The sequence below is a fragment of the Chiloscyllium plagiosum genome, unplaced genomic scaffold (genome assembly GCF_037043375.1).
Source record: "Chiloscyllium plagiosum isolate Xiang-an unplaced genomic scaffold, Cpla_swu_hap1 HiC_scaffold_17, whole genome shotgun sequence".
Classification (NCBI taxonomy): domain Eukaryota; kingdom Metazoa; phylum Chordata; class Chondrichthyes; order Orectolobiformes; family Hemiscylliidae; genus Chiloscyllium; species Chiloscyllium plagiosum.
In genome coordinates this window covers 13,580,548-13,606,516 of record NW_028270155.1, presented here as the reverse complement: position 1 = coordinate 13,606,516, position 25,969 = coordinate 13,580,548, and the positions used below count along the sequence as shown (strand labels likewise).

The 25,969-nt window shown below is 43.5% G+C and overlaps 1 protein-coding gene across 2 annotated transcripts in view; it reads right to left on the bottom strand.

Annotated features, from left to right (window-relative positions):
• hprt1l (hypoxanthine phosphoribosyltransferase 1, like) overlaps nucleotides 1–25,969 on the bottom strand; it is an 86,174-nt gene that overhangs the window by 45,867 nt on the left and 14,338 nt on the right. For both annotated transcript variants that reach the window (XM_043706554.2, XM_043706555.2), the window contains exons 3-8: nucleotides 16,813–16,996; nucleotides 15,135–15,200; nucleotides 9,553–9,570; nucleotides 5,138–5,220; nucleotides 3,557–3,603; nucleotides 1,387–1,463 (exon numbers count right to left, since the gene is read on the bottom strand). In XM_043706554.2, the coding sequence (XP_043562489.2) occupies nucleotides 1,387–1,463; nucleotides 3,557–3,603; nucleotides 5,138–5,220; nucleotides 9,553–9,570; nucleotides 15,135–15,200; nucleotides 16,813–16,996 (475 nt within the window). The remainder of the gene's footprint in view (nucleotides 1–1,386; nucleotides 1,464–3,556; nucleotides 3,604–5,137; nucleotides 5,221–9,552; nucleotides 9,571–15,134; nucleotides 15,201–16,812; nucleotides 16,997–25,969) is intronic.

Here is a 25,969-nt window from a genome sequence, read left to right as displayed (position 1 = left end):
AAAGGTGGAATAATTTTTTGTTCATCACCAGATCATCCATGTCACTGGTTAAATAATTAACAAATTACAAGCACTACCTCCCAGGGGTAGTGCAGCAAGAAAATGGAGTTGGAAGAGGAAACTACTTCTTCTTTAGACAATGCCTTACAACCAGGCTCACCCATTCCAAAATATCCTAATGTGGGTTGGAATTGAATTTTGTTTGATTACCCTCCTGTGAAGGGATTTCATTTGTTGCCCATTTTGAATTGCACTGAACTGAGTCACTCATTCAACCATTTCAGAAGTTAGTTAAGAGTCAACCACGTGGTTGAGAGTCTGGAGTCACAGGTGGGCCTGACCAGGTAACAGCAGATGCTCTTCCCTGGATAAAGGCTTTAGTGAACCACAGCTTTTCACAATAGTTAGTGGTATTATCATATTCAACATCACAGAGACTTGCTTTCAATTCTTGATTTATTAATAGAGATTAACCGACACCAACTGCTGTGATGGGATTTGAACGCGGGTGTTCAGAGCATTAGTCTGGGTCTTTATTACAGTGATATTACCACGAGATTAGAGTGGTGCTGGAAAAGCAACACTGCCTCCCCCAGAAATATGGACATTGAATCTGAACAAGGAAACAAGATTGTATTGGCCGGAGTGTCAAGAACCCAGAAGAGATTACACTCCATAAAAACCTGAAGAACTGAACATGTTGGAAATCTGAAACAAAAACCAAACGTTGCTGGAAAAGCTCAGCAGGTCTGTCAGCATCTGTGGAGAGAAATAAGTTAACCTTTTTAGGTCCAGTGACCCTTCTTCAGAACTAATGGTAGCTAGGAAAAGGTTGTTTTATTAAATGTATAAGTTAGGTTGGGGAAGAGGGTTAAGGAGTGAACGATGTGGAGAGAAGAACAGTTGAATAGATAAAGGAGTGGATAATGATCAGCATAGGAGATTGAATAGCTACTAATGGGGGTCAATGGGTTGTGTGTGGTTTGGGATAAGGACAAGGACATAGTAGAAGGTGCCTCAAGTCCCAGAATTGTTGGACCCAATATGGAGTCCAGAAGGCTGTAGAGTTCCACTCCAAATGGCTACCGCTATTGTACTGAGTGCGGAGAGGGGACAATGTGACAGGCATATCATTAGACTGTACACGAAAGATAATGAGAGAGGGGAGCAGACCTGGATCATGCATTCGCAAGATCTAATAAAGCTGGGCAACACAAAATCTTTGAGTTAATGGATGAGGACTTGGGACAAGCCATTAATTACTGCACATGTAAAGCAATGTGAAAAAGAACCCTCACTGTAACTTGTGTGGAAGCTTCAGAGTCTAAAAGGCATCATTTAAAAAATTTCATGTTGCAAATAAAACTTGTTGCAATGCATACTTACATTCAAGTCTCGGAAATACTCGTTGTAATCCAGGGCATATCCCACCACAAACTTATCTGGGATTTCAAATCCTACAACTGAAAAAACAAGGCATTAAATGTTAGCACCATAACCACTGGTAGCTGCAATGTCCCTAGATAAAACTTTGTTCAGTCCCTTTGATTGCAACCTTACTGAATGTTTCCGGTCTTCCAATTCCAGCCTCCAACCATTTGGTACATCGATTCATTCCATGAACTGGCCTCACTGGAATCAATGGTTAGGAGGAGGCCATTCAGCTGATGAGGCCTTGTGCTAATTCTTTGAAAGAGGACATCAGTTAATCCCATTCCCCAGAGTCCTGCTATCTGCTATATCCAATTTCCTTTGGAATGTCACTATTGAATCAGTTTTTGCCATTCTTTCAGATACTAAAATCAAGAGCGTAAACTTGCTTAAAACAACTTTTTGCAGCCTCCCTTTGAGAGGACCTTAGTTTTAGAGGCCGTGAAGTTTCAATTATGGAGGCTTCTTCTGAATTCCTGATTGCAGGGAAATCTATTTGTCAGCTCCCCTTCCACAGTTCTACTAAATGAGGAGTGAAGCAAAAGCAACTTGTATTTATATAGCACCTTTGACAGAACTTCACAAGCTGCTGCAATTTACCCAGTACTCAGAAATAGATGCTGACCCAGCCAGTGAAACCTACCTCCAGTGAATGAAACCTCACTGCAACAATAATTTACATCGGAGTCAACAAAACAGACATTGCAAAAGACGTCCAAGTATTTGGTCAAGGTGGCTTTTAAAAGGGTTATCTTAAGACTGGCAGAGATTTGGAGAGTTTTAGGAAAGAAATTCCAGGGATTACAGTCTGGATTGCTGGATTATTTCCCACTAACAAGCATTATGTGCATTTTGCAGCCTAAATCCAATAACTACATTTGGTTATTTTGGGATAACCCACATCCTGAACAAAGCTGAAGTGATAAACAGATTATTGGAATCCAGTATAATGATTTTAAATGTTCACCTCTGCATCTCAACTATTTCAATGGTTCCTGACCATCCTCCCATAAACATGCACTCACCAAAAAAACCCAAACACCAAACATCCTAACACAAAGTCCTCCTCACCCATTATCACGGTTCTCTGACTGATACTGGCCCCTCGTCCAGCAATGACTATTTTAAACTTCACTTCGGATTTCAAATCCCACCCTTGCCTTATCCCTTCTCACTGTTACATCTTTAATTGCATAACCTTCCCATTTCAGTCCTCCTCAAACACTGCCCTCTCGTGCATTCACAAGGTGGTGGTGGTGTCCTAATGGTGACGTCAATGGACTAGTAATCCAGAAATATGGGAGTAATGCTCTGGAACACGAGTTCAAATCCCACTACAGCGACTGGTAGAATCATAGTTCAATTAATAAATCTGAAATAGAAAGTTAGCTTCAGCAATTGTGACTTTGAAGGTATCTATTGTCATTTAAAAGCCCATCTGATTAACATAGGTCCTTTTGGAAAGGTTATCTACTGTCTTTACCCTGTCTGGCCTACATGCAATTTCAGATCCATAGGAATGCAGTTGCCTCTTAACTCTATGAAATGGCCTATCAAGCCACTCAGTTTGAGGTTAATTTAAGGTCAGTGATGTGCTTATATTCCAGAAAAGAATCAATTTTTAAAGTTCCAATTTCAATGGCTCAACCATTGGTAGCCGTGACTGAGCAGTGAGGACCCAAGCTCTCAAGTTCTGTCCCTATGCCTCTCAGATTCTCTCCCCCTTTAAGAGTGCCTTAAAACCCAACTTATTCTTAAAGCCTTGATCATCTATGTAAATATCTTTTGCGCTTTGGAGTCAATGTCGGTTTGTGAGTGCTGCTGTACAGCATAATTTTACAACATTGAAAAAGGTACAACAAAATGCAAAATATTGTGCTTAGTTTGTACCACTCAACACCAAGCACAAAGATTGAGAAGCCATTGGGATCTCTCGGATATAAAGTTGGAGACTTTTATCCCAAAATTTCTCTCAAAACAACAAAAAAATTTGATATTGCAACAGCAGGCCGTTTTACAGCCTCCAATCACTGGGTGTAACTGCTAACTCCCAGTCAGGAGATTAGAACTGGGGCTCAATCTTCTTTCTTGGACATTCATCAAGTAAACGGAGTGCAGTACTTACAATCTGGTCTATATCCTGAACTTCGAGGGGTCCTTTTCAACAACAAGCTGCAAGTCGATTCAAAAGAGAAACAAAGTCATTTAACATGGGCCCATTCAGCAGCACCTTCATAAGCCATGACCCTTACTGCCTAGATGATCATGGGCAGTAGACACACTGCAAGCAGTGGTTTTCCAAGGTCCCTTCCAAGCCAAACATTATCCCAAACTGGAACTTAATCATGGTCTCTTTACAGTCAGTGGGTCAAAATCTGGGAACTCCCTTACTAACCGCACCCAAAGGACTGTAGTGGTTTAAGGCCGTGGCTCATGACCATTTTCACTGGGGTAATTAGGGATAGGCAATAAATTCTGGCCTGACCCCAGCATCCCACGAATGAAAATAAAACAAAATATAATCAATATAGTGACTTCCTAAACCAGCACAGTGAAAAACTGGTCATGTACCATGAAGGGAGTGGAGCATAGGGCAGAATATTCAAGGTCACTACATTAAATTGTAATGGAATGTACAATCACAGTGGACTCCTTGATCCAACAATGCATCACAACCTGTTAGTTCAGCTCATGTGGTTATGGGCATTTTTGAATGTTAATTGACATTCTACTTCAGAGATGCAAGTATCTGCCTTAAATTGACATACAGTATTGTCAGATCTTGTCATTGCTAATAATGTTATGATTGAGATAACAAGGGGGAAAAAACCCTCATTTCTGATAAGCCTTTGAAGAGTTTGGGGCATCCCAACATCTAACACAACATAGAAGTTTCTCATTGGCTCTAATGTAGGAAATACAGGAACAAGGATCTGTAGTAGTCCATTTCAGACCTGAGCTGAGTAGAAATGTCTTCACCCAGAGAGTGGTGAGCCTGTGGAATTCTCTGCTACAAAAACAGTCAAGGTCAAAACAAAGGGTATGGGGGAGAAAGTGGGAACAGGGCACCGAGTTGGATGATCAAATCAAGATCATAGACCCAGAGGACCCTATTTTCTAGGTTTCCACATAAATGCAGCAGTCAATTTTTTTCTCAGCAAAATCCCACAAACAGGAAGTGTGAATGATCAGATAATGACCAAAAAAGGTTTTTTCATCAACCTGTAGGGACACTAGTACTGCACCACAGACTATTGATAATCTGTTTTATAATGCTGTTGATTGAAGGACAGATATTGAAAGGACACTGGGAAGCACTCCTCTGCTCCTCTTCAAAATAGAGCTATAGGATATTTTAGATTCACCTAAGAGTACAGCAGATTCTCAAAATATAGTACTCCCTCACTGAGAGTTATAAAGACAGTGTCATACAGCAAGATACAGACCCTTGGGTCCACCTTGTCAGTGCCAACCAGACATTCCAATCTGACCTAGTCCCATTTGCCAGCTTTTGTCCCATCTCTCTCTAATCCCTTGTGTTCACGTACTCATCCAGATGTTTTTTTTTTAAAATGTTTAATTGTACCCGCTTCCACTTCCTCTGGCAGCTCGATTCATCACTCATCACCCCCTGGTCACCCAAAGGTCAGAGTTGGATGTTGTACAGGGGCCAAAGTGCCAACTGGCCTACAGAAGTGCACTCTACCTTGCTACTTTGACCATTTGTGGCTTGTATTTTTCTAGGAGTCCGAGAAGTTTCCTCATAGTTCTCCCAGTTTCGACAATGTCCTGGAGAGGGAAGCAACACGAGGCACTGAATTATAACCAGGTAATGGAATTCAAGGAGTTAAATGCGGTGGGGTGGCGGGATGGAAGAAATTTAAAAGTAGTACTACATAAAACTAACATTACTGGCAATAAATAGCAGTACATTATACCCAGATCAATCTTTCCACAATGATAAACTAACAATACCCCTAGCATCCCCTCCATTTAACTGTACAGGTGTCACTGTTGACTTAATGGTTCTGACCCTGGGGTCTGATGGTCTCGGTCTCCCATTCTACTTCTCCAGTCAACTGTAAAACACAATGTTAGTTTTTGCTTGAAAGACCCAAAATTAACAATCCTTACATTATTTCAAACTATTATGTTTTGTATTCTGCTTGAAACAAATAGTTAATTGCAAAACCCAAGACCGTTTAGTCCCGGTTGTGACGAATGTTAATTTTAAATAAAAGAAAGCGGTGATGATAAAAATAATTAAAATAAATTTTAAAAACTGACCATGCAGTGTCTAACCGAGCCAAAGACAGAATTATTGGAGGCAGTTCAGAAAATGTTCACAAGGATGAGCTCTGGTATAGAGGGATTGTCTTTGAGCAAAGGCTAAACAGGTTGGGACTCTACTCACTGGGAGTTTAGAAGATTGAGAGGTGATCTCATTGAAAAATAGGATTCTTAAGGGGCTTGACAGGGTAAATATGCAGAGGTTGTTTCCCTTTCTGGGAGAGTCTAGGATCAGAGGGCATAGTCTCAGAATAAAGGAGTACCAATTTAAAGACAAAGTAGAAGGAATTTCTTCTGAGGGTTGAGAATCTTTAGAACCCCTTGCCACAGAGAGCTTTGCCCTGAGTATATTTAAGGACGAGACAGATAGATCTTTGATTAGTCAGGGAATAAAGGGTTACAGGCAAAAGGCAGGAAAGTGGATGTGAGGAACGTCAGATGAGGAATGATCCCATTAAATGGCACAGCAGGTTTGAGGGCCCAAATGACTTACTCCTGCCTCCTTATAGTTCAATTGTCATAGTAACTAACATAAAGGAGATGGTGATGTTCTGGTAATACTACTAGACTAGCAATCCAGAGCATGAGATCAGAGGGTGAGTATTCATATCCCATGTAAAGCTACTAGTGGAATTTAACTTTAAGTTAAGAGCTGGTCTCAACTATGGTGACAACAAATATCATTGACTAATGTGGAAATGCATTAGGTTCATAAAATGTACTTTAGGGAAATCTGCGAGGAGAAAGTGAGGTCTGCAGATGCTGGAGATCAAAGTTGAAACTTTATTGCTGGAACAGCACAGCAGGTCAGGCAGCATCCAGGGAACAGGAGATTCGACGTTTCGGGCACAGGCCCTTCTTCAGGAAGGGCCTGTGCCCGAAACGTCGAATCTCCTGTTCCCTGGATGCTGCCCGACCTGCTGTGCTGTTCCAGCAATAAAGTTTCAACTTTAGGGAAATCTGCCATCCTTACCCGATCTGGCCTGCATGCGACTCCAAAACCACTGCAATATGGCTGGCTCTAGATGCCCCTCCGAAATGGCCTAGCAAGCCACTCAGTTAGGGATGTATAACAAATCCTGCCTTGCCAGTAACATGCACAACCCATGAAAGAACCAAACAAAAAAAAGACTGATCTCAAATATATACAGCAACACACTCAACAACAATTATGATGATATCTGAAGAATGCTAAACCGTCTTTATTTTGTTGATATCTCATTGACTTAGATAAAAAGTCACAATAGTTGTCTAAATCATTCAGTCCTACTGTCCTCTGGATTAAATTTAATCACCTTGTCGAGAGGTGAACAGAGCAGAGAAGTACCATTTTCAAAAGAAAAAACTGCATCAAACAAAAGATACTCATGGCAAGAAATCTTAAAATTCGACAAAGAGGTCTTTGAGATTTATTTATAATCAGTGAGGTCTGAGACAGGATGGTGGGTTCAAGGGATTGTATGTCCTGGGCCTAACACAATGATGGCTGTAATGTGGCAGGAAATATTGTCACATTTCTTATTGTACTCACTTAACGTAAAGTTGGGTCTTCTCATGCATCTTGCAAGGCCAACCACACAGTCACAGGTTGAATCTCTGTTCAGGAAGCCTTTCCAATGTGCTAACTCATTCATCCGTTGCTCTCGTAATCCCCATCTTGTTTCAGTTTTGAAATTCGCATCCTGGCTTACCAATCACCCCAAGCTCATCTTTTTCACTTCCTCCAAATCCTACAACATGCCTCCGTTTTGGACGGGCAGAACCCAAATTTGCTTTGTTTTTGCTTAGGGTGTTACCCCGCAGCTCATCTCAACACCTGGATCCCGGGTTCAATTACACCCTTGGCCAACTGTCTCTGGGGGTTTCCTCCGGGTGCTCCGGTTTCCTCCCACAGTCCAAAGATGTGCAGGTTAGGTGGATTGGCCGTGCTAAATTGCCCGGTAATGTGCAGGCTAGGTGGATTAACTATGGTAAATGCAGGGCTATGGTGATAGGGTAGGAAGCCCTACAGAGGACTAGTGTAGACTCAATGGGCCAAATGGCCTCTATCTGCACTGTAGGGATTCTACAAATAAAGCATAACGTTCAGTCATCTGTGCAATATGCTCTGAACTGGTTTTGCTAAACATCCCAATCTCTCCCTTGCTTGAAGGAATATTAAAAACATAACTATCTCATATTGTGCCAACTTTGATTGCATGCCACAGAAACACCTTGGAATCTGTTACTGGACTAAAGGGTCTATATCAATATAAGTTTGTGTTGTTGTAGCAGAAGAAACCAGAGGTTCTGAAATATCATTGTGAATATATGGGAAAGTTTTTTCACTCTTGGGATATGCAGGTGCCAGTTGAGAAGGATATTGCTGTAAACTGGTACCAATTAATAATGTCATCTTACACCATAGCACATTGGAGTATAAGTATGCCATTCAGTCCATCAGGTTTGCTCCTCAGATTTGACTGATTGGATAATCAACTCCTCTTTCCTGCATTATCCTCATTACTGTTACTTTTTAAACATCTGTCTATCTCAGTCTTGAAGAATTCTTAACAGCCATGTTTCAACAGCCCTCTGTGGTAAAGAATTCCCCAGATCCAGATAGAGAAGAAAGGCCACTTTGCCAGTCTTAAATGGGCAACACCTTTACTCTGAGATCATCCTATCAGATCCTAGATCCTCCCATAAGGAAACAGTCTGTCCACATCAAACCTGTCAAGTCTCCATAGAATCTGGTGTCTTTTTTTCCTGGTTAATAACATTAAAGTCCATTAGAAATTTAGTAAAACATATGAAGCCATGTGAAGGAATACACAAGTGAACTGCATTTCAGGAAACACAGCTTTTCAGTTGGGGGAGGGGGGGGGGGGGGGGGGGGGGGGAGAAAAAAGGATGAATTTGTAATAGCAAAACTGGAAGCCTGGTTTTCTCTCCCAGATCTCCACGTCCTTTGAGTTTTAATACCCAGCAATAAAATGAAATTGGAAAAAAACATTAGTTCACCATTAACTCAAATTTAGCTGCACATTTTGCAGATTTGGGGAGGGAACCCCAGGGCTGAGGGCCTGAGAAACTATAGGGATTGTCTCTAATGAGAATGAGCAAGAGATTGAAGTTGGGTGAGCTCAGACATGAATCACAGAATTGTTATGGTGCAAAAGGAGGCCATTCAGCCCAATATGCCTGCACTGGCTCGCTGGGTATTTTGACTTGGTGCCAATCATCCACTTTGACGCAATAACAAGCTCACAGAGTAACAAATCATCCAATGCCCTCTTGAATGCTTTAACTGAACTCGCAGAGTGCAGAGAATGCTGGAACATTTAAGGAGGAGGTTTTTTTTAAACTTAGTAACGGGTGGAATGGTTATGGAGAGCAGGCAGGAAAGTGGATTTGAGGCCAAGGTGAGACCAGCCGTGGTCATATCAAATGATGGAGCAGGCTTAAGGGTTTGATTGCCCTACTCCTGGCTCTGATGAAGCTGCTTTCACCCACAATTCACAACAGTGCATTCCAATCCTGAACCACTGTGAAAGTGCTCTTCTACCTCCCACTGGCTTCTTTTGCAAAACACTTTAAAATTGTCCCCTCTGGTTCTCGATCCTTTCATAAGCAGGAACAGTTTCTGCCTAAGTACTCTGTCCAGACCCCTATTGTGAGATTTAAAATATAGTTTAGCAAAATAGTAAGGGGATTCAAAATTAAAGACTCATTTTTTAAATTGATAGCACATGAAAGTCTATTTTCATAACAAACCAGGAGACCCATTGCATTTTAGAAGGTCATACAACATATGCCAGACATTAGGAAATGAGAACAAAACTGACTTACCTCAACTATTAGAACATTCTAGATCATGTAGCAATAGATGGGGAAGAAAAAAAAAGATTAAAAATTTGATTTCAATCAACTTTACAGTAAATGATCTGTAATCAACTTGCACATTGTTAGAAGATCTAGTTAGAAGAGTGCGATAATTTTGGCTTTAGCTTAGTTGACTTCAACCAAATCCAGCTTTAATTGATCAATCTTTTCAGTCCCTCTACCTCTTCTCTTCTTTAACATAAAATGACTGCTGTCAAGGCTGCCTCCCACAATATTGACTTACAACATCCAATCAATCAAACAATCTCTTTTCTCCCTAGTTTTGAGAAGATTTGTAGCTCAGGTTCAGGTTCTGGATGTAAGTTTGCTGGCTGAGCTGCTACCTTCCAGCTCAGTGAGCAAACATGCATCCAGATATTGTACCCCCCCCTTTCAACAATCCCAAAACTGCTCACAATATTCCACATGCAGTCTAGCCAGAGCCTTACAATAATCTCTGCTTGCATATTCTAGCCTTCTTGAAACCTTCACACTTTCCCATATTGAATTCGATCTGCCACTTCTTTGCCCACTCCTCTGAAGTGTCCAAGTCCTTCTGTAGTCTCCCCATTTCCTCAATACCACCTATCCCTCCAACCTTTCTGTCATTGTTGCTAAGTTTGCCAATGCCCTTTATCTAGATCGTTAATGTATAATGTGGATTGTTGTAATCCCAACACTGACCCCTACAGAACTCCACTAATAACTGGCTGCCATCGTGAAACAGACCTCTTATGCTCACTCTCAGCCTTCAACTAATCAGCCAATGTGCTCTTCATGCTAGAACCTTTCCCCAACACATTGGTCTCTTATTCAGCAGCCTCCTGTGTGGCACCTTGTCAAAGTCTTTTGGAAATCCAATTGGATGACGTCCACTGGCTCTCCTTAGTTTAACTTACTCATTATCTCCTCAAAGGAATTCTAACAGATTTGTCAGGCACAACCTCAGCCTTATTTTACTATGCACTTCCAAGCACTCTGTAATCTTATCGTTAATAATGGATTCCAAAATCTTACCAACAACTAAGGTCAGGCTAAGCCCTTCAGTTTAAGGTCTTCCTAATTCCTCCCTTTTTAAACAAGGGTTTTACAGGAGCTATTCCCAGTGCTCCAGGACCCTCCCTGACTCCAGTGATTCCTGTAAGATCACCACCAATGCCTCCACAATCTCCTCAGCCATCTCCTTCAGAACTCTGGGGTGTAGTCCATCTGGTCATTTAGGGGCGTGGAATGCACTGCCTGCAACAGTAATAGACTCGCCTACTTTAAGGGCATTTAAATGGTCATTGGATAAACATATGGATGAAAATGGAATAACGTAGGATAGATGGGCTTCAGAGTGGTTCCACAGGTCAGCGCAACATTGAGGCCGAAGGGCTTGTACTGTACTGTAATGTTTTATGTTCTATGGTTAGACTGATTTCTTTATCTTCAGCTTCCCAGCATCATCATCTTAGTGACAGCCACTACACTCACCTGTGCCCATTGAGTCTGAAGTTCTGGTACACTGCTGGTATCTTCCATTGTGAAGATCGATGCAAAGTACCTATTCAGCTAGTCTATCATTTTTTTGTTACCCATTACTATCTCTCCAGTCTCACTTTCTAACAGTCCAATATCACTGTTGCCTCTCTTACCTTTTAAAAAAGCCTTGCAATCTTTAATATTTCTAGCTAGCTTACCGTCTTATTTAATCATCTCCCCCTCATTTCCTTTAAGTTATCCTCTGCTGGTTTTTAAAGGATTTCCAATCCTTTGGCTTTGTACTAATCTTGGTCATATTGTATGCTTTTTCTTTTACGCTGTACCTGACTTCTCTGGTCAGCCATAGTTACCTCGTCCTCCCTTAATACATTGCTTACTCCTGCTGTGCCTCCGAAATTACCCTCAAACTCCTGCCATTGCTGCTCCACCATCTTCCCTGCTAGTGTCCTCTTCCAATCAACTTTGGCCAGCTCCTCCCTCAAGTCTTAGTAGTTACCTTTACTAAATTTTAATATTATATCCGATTCCAGCTGTTCCCTCCCAAGCTGCAGTGTGAATTCTATCATGTTATGGTTCCTATTTCCTTAGGGTTCCTTCACCTTAAGCTCACTGGTCAACTCTGCCTCATTATACATCACCCAATCCAGAACGGTCAGTTCCCTCGTATGCTCCACAACAAGCCGCCCCAAAAACATTCTGTAGATAAGCCACAAATCCCTTTCCTCAGGATCAACATGATTCCCAGTTCATTTGCATCTTGAAGCTCTCACGTGATTATTGTAATAGAAAAGGCATTTAAGAAAGGCACTCTCTTGATTTATTTTTGTCTCCACATGCTGCTAGGAGGCCTGTGCACAACTCCCAGCAGGAGCTTTTGAACTTTGTAGTTCCTCAACTCTACCTACCCAGTTTCTGCCTTCTAACCAAATGTCATTTCTTGCTATCAATTTCACTTTATTTCTTACTAACACGGCAACCCACCCCCTCTGCCTCTCTTGTCAATAGGACATATATCCTTGGATATCAAGTTCCCATCCCAGATCCTCTTGCAGCCACGTGATATCTACAACATCCTATCATTCCTATACATTCTGTACTCTGATCTATTCCTTGTTCTGGAAACTTGAACCACTGCTGAACCCTCCCCAGCTTTCAAGTTTTTCCATAATTTTCTATCAACTGAACACCCCCACCATTATTGTTTAAGTCTCTACCCATGGCTCTTGTTTTGCAATTCACCACAACTCTGGTCCCACCATGATTCAGGTGGAGCCCATCCCATTGGAAGAGCTCCTTCCTTCCCAGTACTGGCACAAATGTCCCAGATGAGATATCCTAAACACAGGCACCAAGCAGGCAACAGAGTCTTTGGAACACTATCCTGGCTACAGAGAACAGTGTTTATTCCCTTGATTATACTATCCTCAATTACAACTACATTTCTCTTTTCTCACCCCTCTTGAATGGCTTCCTGTATCATGGTGCCATGGTCAGTTTGCTTATTATCATCCTGACTCTCATCCACAGAAGAAACAAGAATCTCAAACCTGTTAGTCAAGCTCAAGCTTAGGGGCTCCTTCAGCTCTACACCTCCTGGATCCCTCTACCTGCCTTGCTCATAGTCACACAAAATTTGAGGTAGTTAATCTAAAGGATGTGAATGCCTCCTGAAACAGCATCCAGGTAACTCTTTCCCCCTCCCTGATGTGTTACGGTGTTCAAAGCTCAGACTCCAGATCATCAACTCTGATGAGGCATTCCTCAAACAACCAACACTTGCTACAGGTGTAGTAATTACAAACCATAATGGGGGCCACCACCAATCACATCATACAGGTAAAACACATCATCTGGCCCTGCATCTCTATTTTATTTCCTCAGCTCTTAATTTGAGTTTTAAAAGTTTCCTACTGGCCTTTTAGTTTGTAACCAGTCAATATTTCCATTATCTTTCCTTCAACCTGAAAGTAACCATTAATAGTCAAATTAATAGCCATTACCAATGATCTTACAGTCTTCCTGTGACATAACTATTTCTCTCTCATGTTGGGTCCCAATTTATTCTGGAAAAAAAATTTTACAACAATGAACCAAAAAAAGAGCAAGCGAAAAGCACATCTCCCCCTTGGCATGGAATTCCATTGCAATATTGGTGGGTAAGTTAGTAGATTAGCTACCCATTTTGTTGGGAGAGGGAGGCTGCAGGATAGCAGAGTCGTCTGAAGCCTGATAAGGAGACCACCCATCCCCCGCATCCTCCACAGAAACGTGCCCAGCACCGTCAAATGGCAGGGTGAGAAACTGAAGGACACTGATGCCATGCAGAACAACTCCAAGGGTACAGGCAGCCCAAGTGTGCTTCCTCACCCGCACCAGTTGAGGTCTTCCTAGCAGGTTGTAAGCTATCATCTGCCCCACTTACCAGAGTGCTCCCAACCTCTGAGGCACCCTCATTCTCTTGCTACAACCCCAGCAATGCCCGTCGCCAGAGGTGCTGCTGAGCTGTCATTCTTCTGATCGATTGGCAGCTCTTGGTGTTGAACTACCATTCTTAATAAAGGGTAGCCACTCCAGAAGCAGATCACTGAATTTGCTGCTGCCCATAATCTATTGCAGCAGTTCCACTAGCCACAAAAGCCACTCCATGTACCATATTCAATCCCAGTTTTGAGAATCCTGCCACCTCAAACATTTGGGCCAGGAAGTGAAGGTGGTCATGAATAATTAAATGCTTGTCTAAAAATTACAGGAAGCATGAAATTTAATGAAACATTGCCAGGAATGAAGGGCTTGAGTTATAAGGAGAGGCTGTATAGGCTGGGACATTTTTGCCCCCACTGGAGCTTCAGAGGTTGATGGGTGACCTTATAAAGGTTTAAAAGAGCATGTGGGGTATAGATAAAGTGAATGGCAGGTGTCTTTTCCCTAGGGTGGGGGATTTCAAGACTAGGTGCATAATGTTAGGGTGAGGGGCAGAAAGATTTGAAAAAGATAGGAGGGCAATATTTTTAAAATAAAACAGTGATGTGGAATGAACTTCCAGAGGAAGAAGTGACAGATGTTTAAAAGACATTCGAATAAGGATATTGGAAGGATATGCGCTAAGTGCAGGCAAGTAGAACAAGTTTAGTTTGGGATTATAGTTGGCAATGGTCCAAAAGGGTCTGTTTTTGTGCTGTATAACACTATCAAAATTGAGAGTTAAAAAGTATTCAGCCACCTACCCACTGACGCACACTGCTTTATTCAAATGAATAGAAGCAAAAAAAAAAAAGCAAGGCTCGAAAAATAGAACCAGAAGCCAAAATTCACCCGAGTCCAGCTGGGCTGGTCAGCTATAAAAAAGGTTCTGAAATCCCTGGAGGTGAGTGGGGGGAAAGTACACAATGCTAGAATCAAAGGGATAAAGTAGAGGAGAAGCTACCAGGCCGGAGAACTTAAAAGCAATGTCAGACATCATGATGGAAGGATTGTGAAGAAAGGTGTAAATATCATTTTTTGGTATTTGGATTTTAAATTAGTGGCATATGGGTGGCGATTACTTCTATGAAGCATTTTCTTTTCAACAAAAATACAAGGTCAGACAAACCATCTGGAACAGCATCAGACAACAGGTGACTGCAAAACCCTGGATCAATAATAGAACAAGATGTTTATACTAAGGACAGATCATGGAAACATCCAAGACCATTAATTTTCTCCGAATCCACGGTTCACAAAAATCTAGGAGCAGCATTTTTTTTAAAAAAGTCAATCCAGCAGATAGACTCTTCACAAGCAAGGGGTGGAAGGATAAAGGGTAGGAATATAGAGTAATCAGATAAACCACATTTGGCAGAGATAGTTCAAGGGGCTGTGCCACATACTCACGCTCATTTGTATGTTTGGCTGTTGAAAGTTGAAAACAATAGCATTATCTGCTTGATGGTGAGTGGTATTTTGCTGGGTGCTACTCTGGGATTCCCAGCATGTCGTGCCATGCACAACAGTCAGCTATGTGCACATGCACACTATACACTTAAATATAGTTAAATTGTTATGGCACCAGAGAGTATTATACTAACCTTTCCAGCCAACATGCACAGGTCATCCCCTCCAATAACTTTCACCTCCTTTACTGTCTGGTCATTCTTTACAAAAGATAGAGAAAAGGGTGTAGTAATTTTGCAGGAGTAACAGATGGAAGATCAATACACACAAAGCATTCACTTGGACGTCACCAGGAATTAACTCAATTCCTAGTTATAAGTTATTGAAACCTACTGTGGATTTGAATCCATTGTGGGCTTTCCTGTTTGAGTTTACATTGCAATTTCACTATTCACTGCTTTGTTGCACTTCACATTTCTACATTTCATACAGACACTTGCTGCTAGAGTCTCTCCGGTTTGGTGGGAAAGGATCACAATTATGAAGGGAGCTTGGTGTGCGATCATTTAATCAACTGAGAATTGGACCATTATTAATCCTTTGGTATGCATCAATGCTTGAGGGGCCAGCTGTGTGCATCCCACTGCCAGCAACCCCTTGTTATCTCTTTCCTCCTCACTGCATCCCACCCCACTCCCCTTCCAACCCCCTCTCCCTCCCACAAAGCTGTAACCCCAGCAGCAAGGCCCCAGTTCAATCCCAGCCTAATGATTCAGGAGATCTCGCTAAAAAAGAACTGTTAGAGGTAATATGATGGGCTTGAAATGCCTTTAGGCTAGTAGTAAGGGAAATGAAAGAGGGATTACACATCCAAGTGATGAATGTTATTCACATGTCACCTTTAGCTGTTAAAAGTACCTGTGTCGCTTGGATCCAGCACTGACGTGAGCTCAGTTCTGCCAGACTTCATGGTTGCACAGCCTTCCAATATTCAAGGTCTAGGCTTACACATGAAGGTTTCTGGAGGGTGCTGACTCTGGCAGGAGTGGGATGTTGAGATTATTAGAAGTGAATTTGGATGGGGTGAGTGATAGAAATCACAAAACCAAACCAACCCACCCACTTCTGGTGTCAACGGAGGGTGACCACCCAAACTGCTCCCCAGGAGGTAGATTGCTTATTTATCCATTTCAATGAGGGTGCATGCCTCAAATTTCATCTCCATTATGAATTTAACCCTGAGCAGTGAGGCATCCCAACACTCGGAAAACCCAGCATTTAAGAGAGAGGTAAAGAATGCTGGAGAGAAATTTAATGTGCCTGCTTTCCCCACAGTGGCACTTGTAAGCATATGAATCCTCAGTGCATAAGTTAATCTGTTTCCCTTCCCATGATAGGAATGTCACCTCAGCGACCACCCCAATCCCTCCACAACATAGAGGTTTCTGAATTCTGGGTGCATCCACAAAGCCTAAAAACTAAAATGCAGCCATCACTGTCCACAACTAAATTCCCAAGCAGTAAGCAATAAACCAGTTCTTGGAGTGTAGCAGACCCCCACACCAAAAACAGCCACGCCCATCCATTACAATGGTGCCCTGCTTTGAAAAAAAATGCCATAGCACCAATACCTATCCCGACATGAATCCCACCTATTCCCAATCAGCTTTTCCCCCACCAACTTGAAAATCCCACTTTAATCATCAGAATTGACAATACAAAACAACTCGGTTCCTGTCCCCGAAATCATAACGTATTGTTTCTGTCTCCAGTTCACTTCACTACATTATGTACATTTTGTCCTCTAACTGCAATACGTAACTCAAACAGACCATTTGGGCCATCTTCTACAGCTGGCAAGGACATACTTACACAGTAACTTTTCAATCTGATGAAATCAATGGTCATTGGCAGCGACTCATCCTGGTTTCTATTTAGAGCCTTGATGTAGTCCAAAAGGTCTGCGAAGAACTTGTAACCTCCCTTCAGTACGCAAAGGACAACAATGTGATCACCTCCCATCTGCTTCATTATATCTCTGGCCATGCGTTCTGTCCTGAGAAAGCAAATAATACCTACTGCATCATCAGAATCCAGAATGAAACCTTAGGAAAGAGGCCATTCAACCAGTCATCTTTGCGCAGACTGCTGGAATCCTGGAGCTGCTTTGTTGCACTTCTCCAAACTGATATATTAATAGGCCAAGGCAAAAGTTTGATCTTCCAGTTCTAATGTCATGCAGTTAATAAATCTCCATCACCACCTGTGCTCTCTGTACATCTGTGGTATGCTTTAAAAAGTACAAACCTCAACTTTTATGCATTGAGACATCTGGCACTTCCTCCCCTGTAATATGGAGATTTTAAGATGTCAACATCTATTTCCCTACATTCTATATCTTCTATATCATTTTTCACAATAAACATGGATGCAAAATACTCGTTTAGTGTTTCCTACATCTCCTGCAGCTCCACACAAAGATAGCCTAGCTGATCTTTGAGGAGCCCTATTGTCTCCATAGTTACCCTTTTGTCCTAAATGCATTTGAAAAACCTCTTTGGAGTCTTCTTATCTCTATTTGCCAAAGCCAACTCATGTCCCCTTTTTGCCCTCCTGATTTCCGTCAAAGTATACTCCTACTGCCTTTATACTCTAAGGATTCAGTCAATCTATCTTGCCTACACCTGACGTGGGTTTCCATCTTTTTCTTAAACAAACCCTCAATTTCTTTAGTCATCCAGCATTCCCTATACCTACCAGTCTTTCCTTTCACCCTAATAGGTATATACTGTCTCTGTACTCTTGCTATCACATTTCTGAAGGCTTCTCAGTTTCCAGCCATACTTTTACCTGCAAACATCTGCCCCCAATCAGCTTTTGAAAGCTCTTGCCTAATACCGTCAAAAAAATGGCCTTCCTCCAATTTAGAACTTCAGCTTTTAGATCTGGTCTATTCTTTTCCTTAACTATGTTAAATCTAATAGAATTATGGTTGCTGGCCCCAAACTGCTCCCCCACTGACACCTCAGTCACCTGCCCTGCCTTATTCCCCAACAGTAGGTCATGTTTTGCACCTTCTCTAGTAGGTACATCCACATACTGAATCAGAATATTTTCTTGGACACACAAATTCCTCTCCATCTAAACCCTTAACACTATGGCAGTCCCAGTCTATGTTTGGAAAGTTAAAATCCTCGATCATAACCACCCTATTATTCTTACAGATAACTGAGATCTCCTTACAAACTTGTTTCTCAATTTCCCTCTGACTATTAGGGGGTCTATAATAGAATCCCAATAAGGAAGGGGTGATCACCTTATTTCTCGGTTCAACCCAAATAACTTCCTTGGATGTATTTCCAGGAATATCTCAGAGTTTTTTGAAGTAACAAAAGGGAATTGATGAGTGCGGAGTGGTGAACGTGATCTATATGGACTTCAGTAAGGCGTACAACATGGGAGACTGGTTAGCAAGGTTCGATCTCATGGACTACAGGGAGAACTAGCCATTTGGATACAGAGCTGGCTCAAAAGGTAGAAGACAGAGGGTAGTGGTGGTGGGTTGTTTCTCAGACTGGAGGCCTGTGACCAGTGGAGTGCCACAATGATTGGTGCTGGGTCCTCTACTTTTTTGTCATTTACATAAATGATTTGGATGCGAGCATAAGAGGTACAGTTAGTAAGTCTGCAGATGACACTAAAATTGGAGGTATAGTGGACAGTGAAGGTTACCTCAGATTACAACAGGATATTGATCAGATGGGCCAATGGGCTGAGAAGTAGCAGATTTATCTTCGCATAATTCAGATAAATGCAAAGTGTTGCATTTTGGGAAAGCAAATCTGAGCAGGACTTATACACTTAATGGTAAGGTCCTAGGGAGTGTTGCTGAACAAAGAAACCTTGGAGTGCAGGTCCATAGCTCCTTGAAAGTGGAGTCACAGGTAGATAGGATAGTGAAGGGGGCATTTGGTATGCTTTCTCTTATTCAGAGTATTGAGTACAGGAGTTGGGAGATCATGTTACAGCTGTACAGGTCATTGGTTAGGCCACTGTTGGAATACTGTGTGCAATTCTGGTCTCCTTCATATCAGAAGAATGTTGTGAAACTTTAAAGGGTTCAGAAAAGATTTACAAGGATGTTGCCAGGGTTTGGGGATTTGAGCTACAGAACAGGTTCAATAGGTGGGGCTGTTTTCCCTGGAGAGTCGGAGGCTGAGGGGTGACCTTATAGAGGTTTATAAAATCATGAGGTGCATGGATAGGGTAAATAGACAAAGTCTTTTTCCTGTTTTCTTTTTGTGGGGGGTGCAGTCCAGAACTAGAGGGCATAGGTTTAGGGTGAAAGGGGAAAGATATAAAAGAGATCAGAGGGACAACTTTTTGACACAGAGGGTGGTACGTGTATGGAATGAGCTGCCAGAAGAAGTGGTGGAGTCTAATACAATTGCAACATTTAAGAGGCATTTGGATGGGTATATGAATAGGAAGGGTTTAGAGGGATATGGGGCAGGTGCTGGTAGGTGGGACTAGATTGGGTTGGGATATCTGGTCGGCATGGACGGGTTGGACTGAAGGGTCTGTTTCCATGCTGTACATCTCTGACTCGATGACAAACATTCACTCCATTACCAGAAAGCGATCATTTTCTTAATTTGAATGCAGGCTTTATTATTACGTGTAATTTACAGTGAGAAAACAGTAAAGCTTTTCCACTGTTGCCACTTTGAACATTAAGAAAATCATATATATATTATATATAGCTTAAAGTGTCCATCAGTCCTGAGCCAGTTCATTGTCAACATTCCCCTACTCATTTGAAAAGGCATTTGCTCATACAGATGTGGGACACAAAGGGTTGAGAAATGGAACATTCCAAGGTCCAAGTCTACGTGCTGAGGGGCACAGTAAAGCTTGGGGCAACTGCCACTGAGGCAGTAGGGAGCGACCACCATCTAAGGTCTTTCTGAAGTTAAATGGAGGTTCGTTCAGTTAGCAGGCATCCCACTGCTCAAATATGTACATATAGTCATGTACAAGTGAGAAAAGCCTTTGGTTTGTTTGGTAGATACAATCAAACTCCAATGCTTGTTTGTTCCTTCATAAGGCACTCTGCAGAACCAAACTGCTTTCGTGACTGTTTCTTTAAAAAAAAACTTCAAATACGCAAAGTGCTGAGAAGTGGAACATCTTACTTCAGGCAGTGTCAAATACTCCCAGCTCAGATGAACACCAAAGACCCCCTCTCTGTTGTAGTTTCAGAGCTACAGCCTCTCAAAGTTCAGTGCAGTGGGACCCCTTTCATTACACGCTGTACTGACATTGTTAACATTCATCTTGAACTGAACATCTCTCCCTGAACAAAGTAGCTGCACATTCTGTCCTGAAATCAAATCCATGTCCCAGACTTGCCAAATTTCCATTTATTCCACTCACTGAGTTAGTGCCCAAAATAAGTAAAATTTCAACCACACCCTCAACCCTGCTGCTAAAAAAAATCTTAAGTGATACATATGCACACAGCTGGATGTAGTCCAATGGGCTGTGCTGGTAATCAAGAGCATAAGTGTTTCGAAAGCCTCACCTCCATTAAATATTCTTTCAGGGATTTAAATCCAGGATTCTCAATGATCTATCTTAATAAAGCAGACTCAAACCTCATTCCCACCTTTCTTCTTGTTTTCGTTTTCCCACTCTGGTGGTCTTAATCTGAATGCTAAAACATTATCCAGTAAGACAACAAATCCTATTAAAAAGCACTGTTACTTAATTCTTATTCCAAAAAAGTATAAATTAGCATTCTGATCAAAGTCAAGGACTGAGGGAGGTAGCCCAACATTGAGTGTACCTACTCCAGACCATTTTCAAGTTAAAAAATATTTCAACTTTATGCCGAGGACAGTTACAATCATCACGGGTTTGATTGACAGCACCTTTCAAGCTTCTGGATCAGAGTGGTGCTGGAAAAGCACTGCAGGTCAGGCAGCATCCGAGGAGCAGGGAAAAAAAACAAACCAAAAAAAAAGAAATATAAAAAAAAACATCGACGTTGCAGCCACAAGCCCTTCATCAGGAATAGAGGCAGAGAGCCTGAAGCGTGGAGAGATAAATGAGAAGAGGGTGGGGGTGGGAGAAAGTAGCATAAAGTACAATAGGTGAATGGGGGAGGGGATGAAGGTGATAGGTCAGAGAGGAGGGTGGAGTGAATAGGTGGAAAAGGAAGATAGGCAGGTGGACAGGTCATGGGGACAGTGTTGAGCTGGAAGTTTGAAACTAGGGTGAGGTGGGGGAAGAGGAAATGAGGAAACTGTTGAAGTCCACATTGATGCCCTGAGGTTGAAGTGTTCCAAGGGGGAAGATGAGGCGTTCTTCCTCCAGGCGTCTGGTGGTGAGGGAGTGGCAGCAAAGGAGGCCCAGGACCTCCATGTCCTCAGCTGAGTGGGCGGGGGAATTGAAATGTTGGGCCACAGAGCGGTGTGGTTGATTGGTGCGGGTGTCCCAGAGATGTTCCCTAATGTGCTCTGCTAGGAGGCATCCAGTCTCCCCAATGTAGAGGAGACCGCATCGGGAGTGACGGATACAATAAATGATATTGGTGGATGTGCAGGTAAAACTTTGATAGATGTGGAAGGCTTCTTTAGGGCCTTGGATGGAGGTGAGGGAGGAGGTTGGGCGCAGGTTTTGCAATTCCTGCGATGGCAGGGGAAGGTGCCAGGACAGGAGGGTGGGTTGTTGGGGGTCGTGGATCTAACCAGGTAGTCACGGAGGGAATGGTCTTTGCGGAAGGCGGAAAGGGGTTGGGAGGGAAATATATCCCTGGTGGTGGGGTCCGTTTGGAGGTGGCGGAAATGTCGTCGGATGATTTGGTTTATGAGAAGGTTGGTAGGGTGGAAGGTGAGCACCAGGGGCGTTCTGTCCTTGTAACGGTTGGAGGGGTGGGGTCTGAGGGCGGAGATGCAGGATGTGGATGAGATGTGTTGGAGGGCATCTTTAACCACGTGGGAAGGGAAATTGCGGTCCCTAAAGGAGGCGGCCATCTGGTGTGTTCTGTGGTAGAACTGATCCTCCTGGGAGCAGACACAGCGGAGGTAGAGGAATTGGGAATACGGGATGGCATTTTTGCAGGAGGTAGGGTAGGAAGAGGTGTAATCCAGGTAGCTGTGGGAGTCGGTGGGTTTGTAAAAAAAATGTCGGTGTCAAGTCAGTCGTCATTAATGGAGATGGAGAGGTCCAGGAAGGGGAGGGAGGTGTCAGAGATGGTCCAGGTGAATTTGAGGTCAGGGCGGAATGTGTTGGTGAAGTTGATGAATTGCTCAACCTCCTCGCGGGAACACGAGGTGGCACCGGTGCAGTCATCAATGTAGTGGAGGAAGAGGTGGGGAGTGGTGCCGGTGTAACTACAGAAGATGGACTGTTCTACGTAGCCAAAGAGACAGGCATCACTCGGGCCCATACGGGTGCCCATGGCTACCCCTTTGGTCTGGAGGAAGTGGGAAGATTCGAAGTAGAAATTGTTAAGGGGGAGGACCAGTTCGGCCAAACGAATGAATGAGAGGGTCAGTGGAAGGGTACTGTTGGGGATGTTAGGAGAGGAAGAAATGAAGGGCTTGGAGGCCCTAGTCATGGCAGATGGAGGTGTAGAGGGATTGGATATCAATGGTGAAGATGAGGCATTGGAGGCCAGGGAAACAAGTCTTGGAGGTGGTGGAGGGCATGGGTGGTGTCTCAAACGTATGTGGGGAGTTTCTGGACGAGGGGGGGGGGGGGGATAGGACAGTGTCGAGGTAGGTAGAGATGAGTTCAGTGGGGCAGGAGCATGCTGAGACAATGGGTCGGCCAGGGTGGTCAGGCTTGTGGATCTTGGGAAGGAGGTAGAACCAGGGGGTGCAGGGTTCCTGGACTATGAGGTTGGAAGATCTCCTGAGGTGATGAGGTTCTGGGAGATGATGATTTAGTGATGGTCAAGGTCGAGGGGGTGGTAGAAGGAGGTGTCCTCGAGTTGGTGTCTGGCTTCAGCTGTGTAGAGGTCAGTGTGCCAGACTACCACTGAACCCCCTTTATCTGCTGGTTTGATGGTGAGGTTGGGATTGGAGCAGAGGGAGTGGAGGGCAGCGCATTGTGAGGGTGAGAGGTTGGAATGAGGTAGACAGGTTGAGGTGGTTAATGTCCCAGTGGCAGTTGGAAATGAAAAGGTTGAGGGCAGGTAATAGACCAGCATGGGGTGTCCAGGTGGATGGAGTGTGTTGGAGGCGGGCGAAGGGGTCCTCGGAAGGTGGGCGGGAGTCCTGATTGTAAACGTAAGCTCGGAGGTGGAGGAAGAAGGGTTTGATGTCACGGCGTGTATTAAATTCATTGATGCGTGGGTGGACGGGGATGAAGGGGTGTCCTTTGCTGAAGACTGATCATTTGTCTGCAGGTGAGGGGGTGTTTTAAAAAATTCTCAAGGTCAGGTTCGTAGGAGAGTAGTCTGACACAGAACAAACGACCAAGAGGCGAGTCTGCTAGAATATGAGCATTTTATTCCCCGCAGCGTCGCCACAACCAGGTCTCATACTTACAACGGGTCTGGCTTATACTCACTCTACAGGTTACCGGAACTGGGAGCCGTCAGTTCTCGTAGAGCGGTTGCCAACAACCCACGCTCGGCGGTTAAACGTAACCCCGGAGCAGACTCGCCGAACTGGAGACTTTTCCAGCTGATATACTCTTTTCCAGATATAAACATTCATGTGAACAGCAGAGCAAGGCTAAAAAACACATTCCATTCTGGTTACATACAGATAAGAAGATTCACACGGGGAGGTGTGTAATAAGATTCACACGGGACTAAGCAACACCTCCATTCCGGTTAGATTCACACATGTATTGGGACATAATTTTAACCCTTTCACCACAGGGGGGAGGTCAGATGGAATGGTGAAAACTCAGCAGGGCTGGGAACTAGGACCTGGTGTGGGTGTGGAGCTGGGAGTGGGGGTGGAGCCTGTAACTGGAGTGGGTGTGGTGGTGGGGGAATGGGAGTGGAGTCATGAGCAGGGTAGTGTTTCTCTCAGGGTTCTGGGGGGGGTAGGGATGGTGACAGTGGGATCTGGGGGGGGGGGGGGGGCGCGTGTTAACTGAATGCAGGTGAGTGGTGTTGTTGGGGGCAGAAGTGATGGCAAACAGGGCAGTGGGGGGAGGGTGGAGGGGCGCAGAAGTCAATGAGCGTGTGACAGTGATGATGTGAGGGGTGGAATTGATGTCATGTGTGGTGCAGGAGGAATTGCGAGGGGCGCAAATGGCTGTGGAAGCAGCCATGGTGGGTGCGGAAAGGTCATCATCGATCACCGTGGGGATGGTAGCTGCACTAGCCACACAGCTAATGGTGTTCAAGCAGTTCCAGAGGCCAGGGGAATCTACTGGAATGTTCGAAGAGTGCTGGTTATGGAGGTGGGTAGATAATAGTTTGTTGTACTTACAGTTTTTTTATGTTTGAGATGGTATTGCAATACTGTTTGCGGAGTGTATGAATTCTCCTGAGGATTCAGTAAAGGAGGGGTCCTTTGCAATTCTGAGAGAATGTGGCCCTCAGCTGAGGCAGGGCTGACTGCAGAGAGGTTAGGTATTGCTGCGAACGTGGAGCGGGGGATCTTGAAGGAGAACCGTTGCTGGTGTTTTTGAATCTACAGTCTGTACTGTTTGTCCTGTTCGGATTCGAACTCTGCTGGTTAAAACCTCGCACTTTTCAAGTGCGCATCTAGAAGGAGAACACCACCACTGGTAAGTTCCTCGATTCATTGGCTCTTGCACTGTCACTGGGTCAAAATCCTGGAACTTCCTCTCCAACAGCATTTTGGTGATGGGAAGGGCACCACCTGGGAGAATTCTTGTACACCAGGTTGGTTTGCACCACTGCATGCTGCCTTTGAAGCAGGTGCCGGGGTAGGAATGACAATTGAGACTGACACACACATCTTCTGGACTATGCCTTTGCAAAAGGAAGTCTGGAGACAGATGCAGTTGTTTTGTATTGAGGTTCACCTTGAGCAGCTCTGACGTGGCACTCTGTGCTCTCTGTTACCCAGGACGTACAGAGATAAACTTCGACTGCGCCTGGAGGACTATCAACTCAGTGAAAAACGTTCTTTGGTCTGCCCGAAACTTGTCGGTCTTCCAGAACAAGGTGGTGACTTTGGCCAAGTGTTGCAGACTGGCACATTCCAAGGTCCAGGACTACGTGCTGGAGGATGCACTAAAGTTTGGGGCAGTTACCGCCAAGGTGTGGCCTGAGGTTTTCTTGCGAAAGTTATCAGACCTGCCCTAGTGGCTCAATGCATGTAAATATAGTCTTGTAAGTGATGCCTTTGAACAGCATAAACTCAAATATTTGTTTGCTTGCTTGCTTGACACGCTACTGTACAAAACAGTACTGCATTAGTAACAATATATTCATACAAAGATATTATTTGAGTCTGTCTACGTAAACAACAGGAGCAGGACATTCAGTTCTGAAATACTGCCCTGTCATTCTAGAAGATCTTGGCAGATCTGCCCAAGGCTTCAAATTTTTCTTTTGCCCCAGCTTCTCTTAAGCCTCAGTCATCTGATATTTCAGAAATTCTAACCATCTTCTGTTTAAATAGTTCTGGTGCTTCAGCCTTGACAACACTCTGGTGTTGCCATACCATACGTCAGACCAAGATTAGCAGATTTCCCTAAAGCAATTAGTGAACCAGATGAATTTTTAAAACTGTTGACAATGGTTTCATGGTCATTGCTAGACTTTTAAATACGGTACACATTTTTACTGAATTCTATCGTCTGCTGTGGTGGGATTCAAGCCGGAGTACTCATAATATTACCTAGCTCTCTGGATTACAAGTTCAGTGACAACACCACTAAGGTCATGTAAAGGCTAGAGGCAAAGCAGTTTCCACTTGGCTGGTTCACCACTTTAACCTTTTGAGTGATGGCTCTTTAAAGCTAGACTTCTCTGCATCTCCAGGAGTCATGTTGTGAATTGGACATCAATAGAACTAGGATTGGGAGC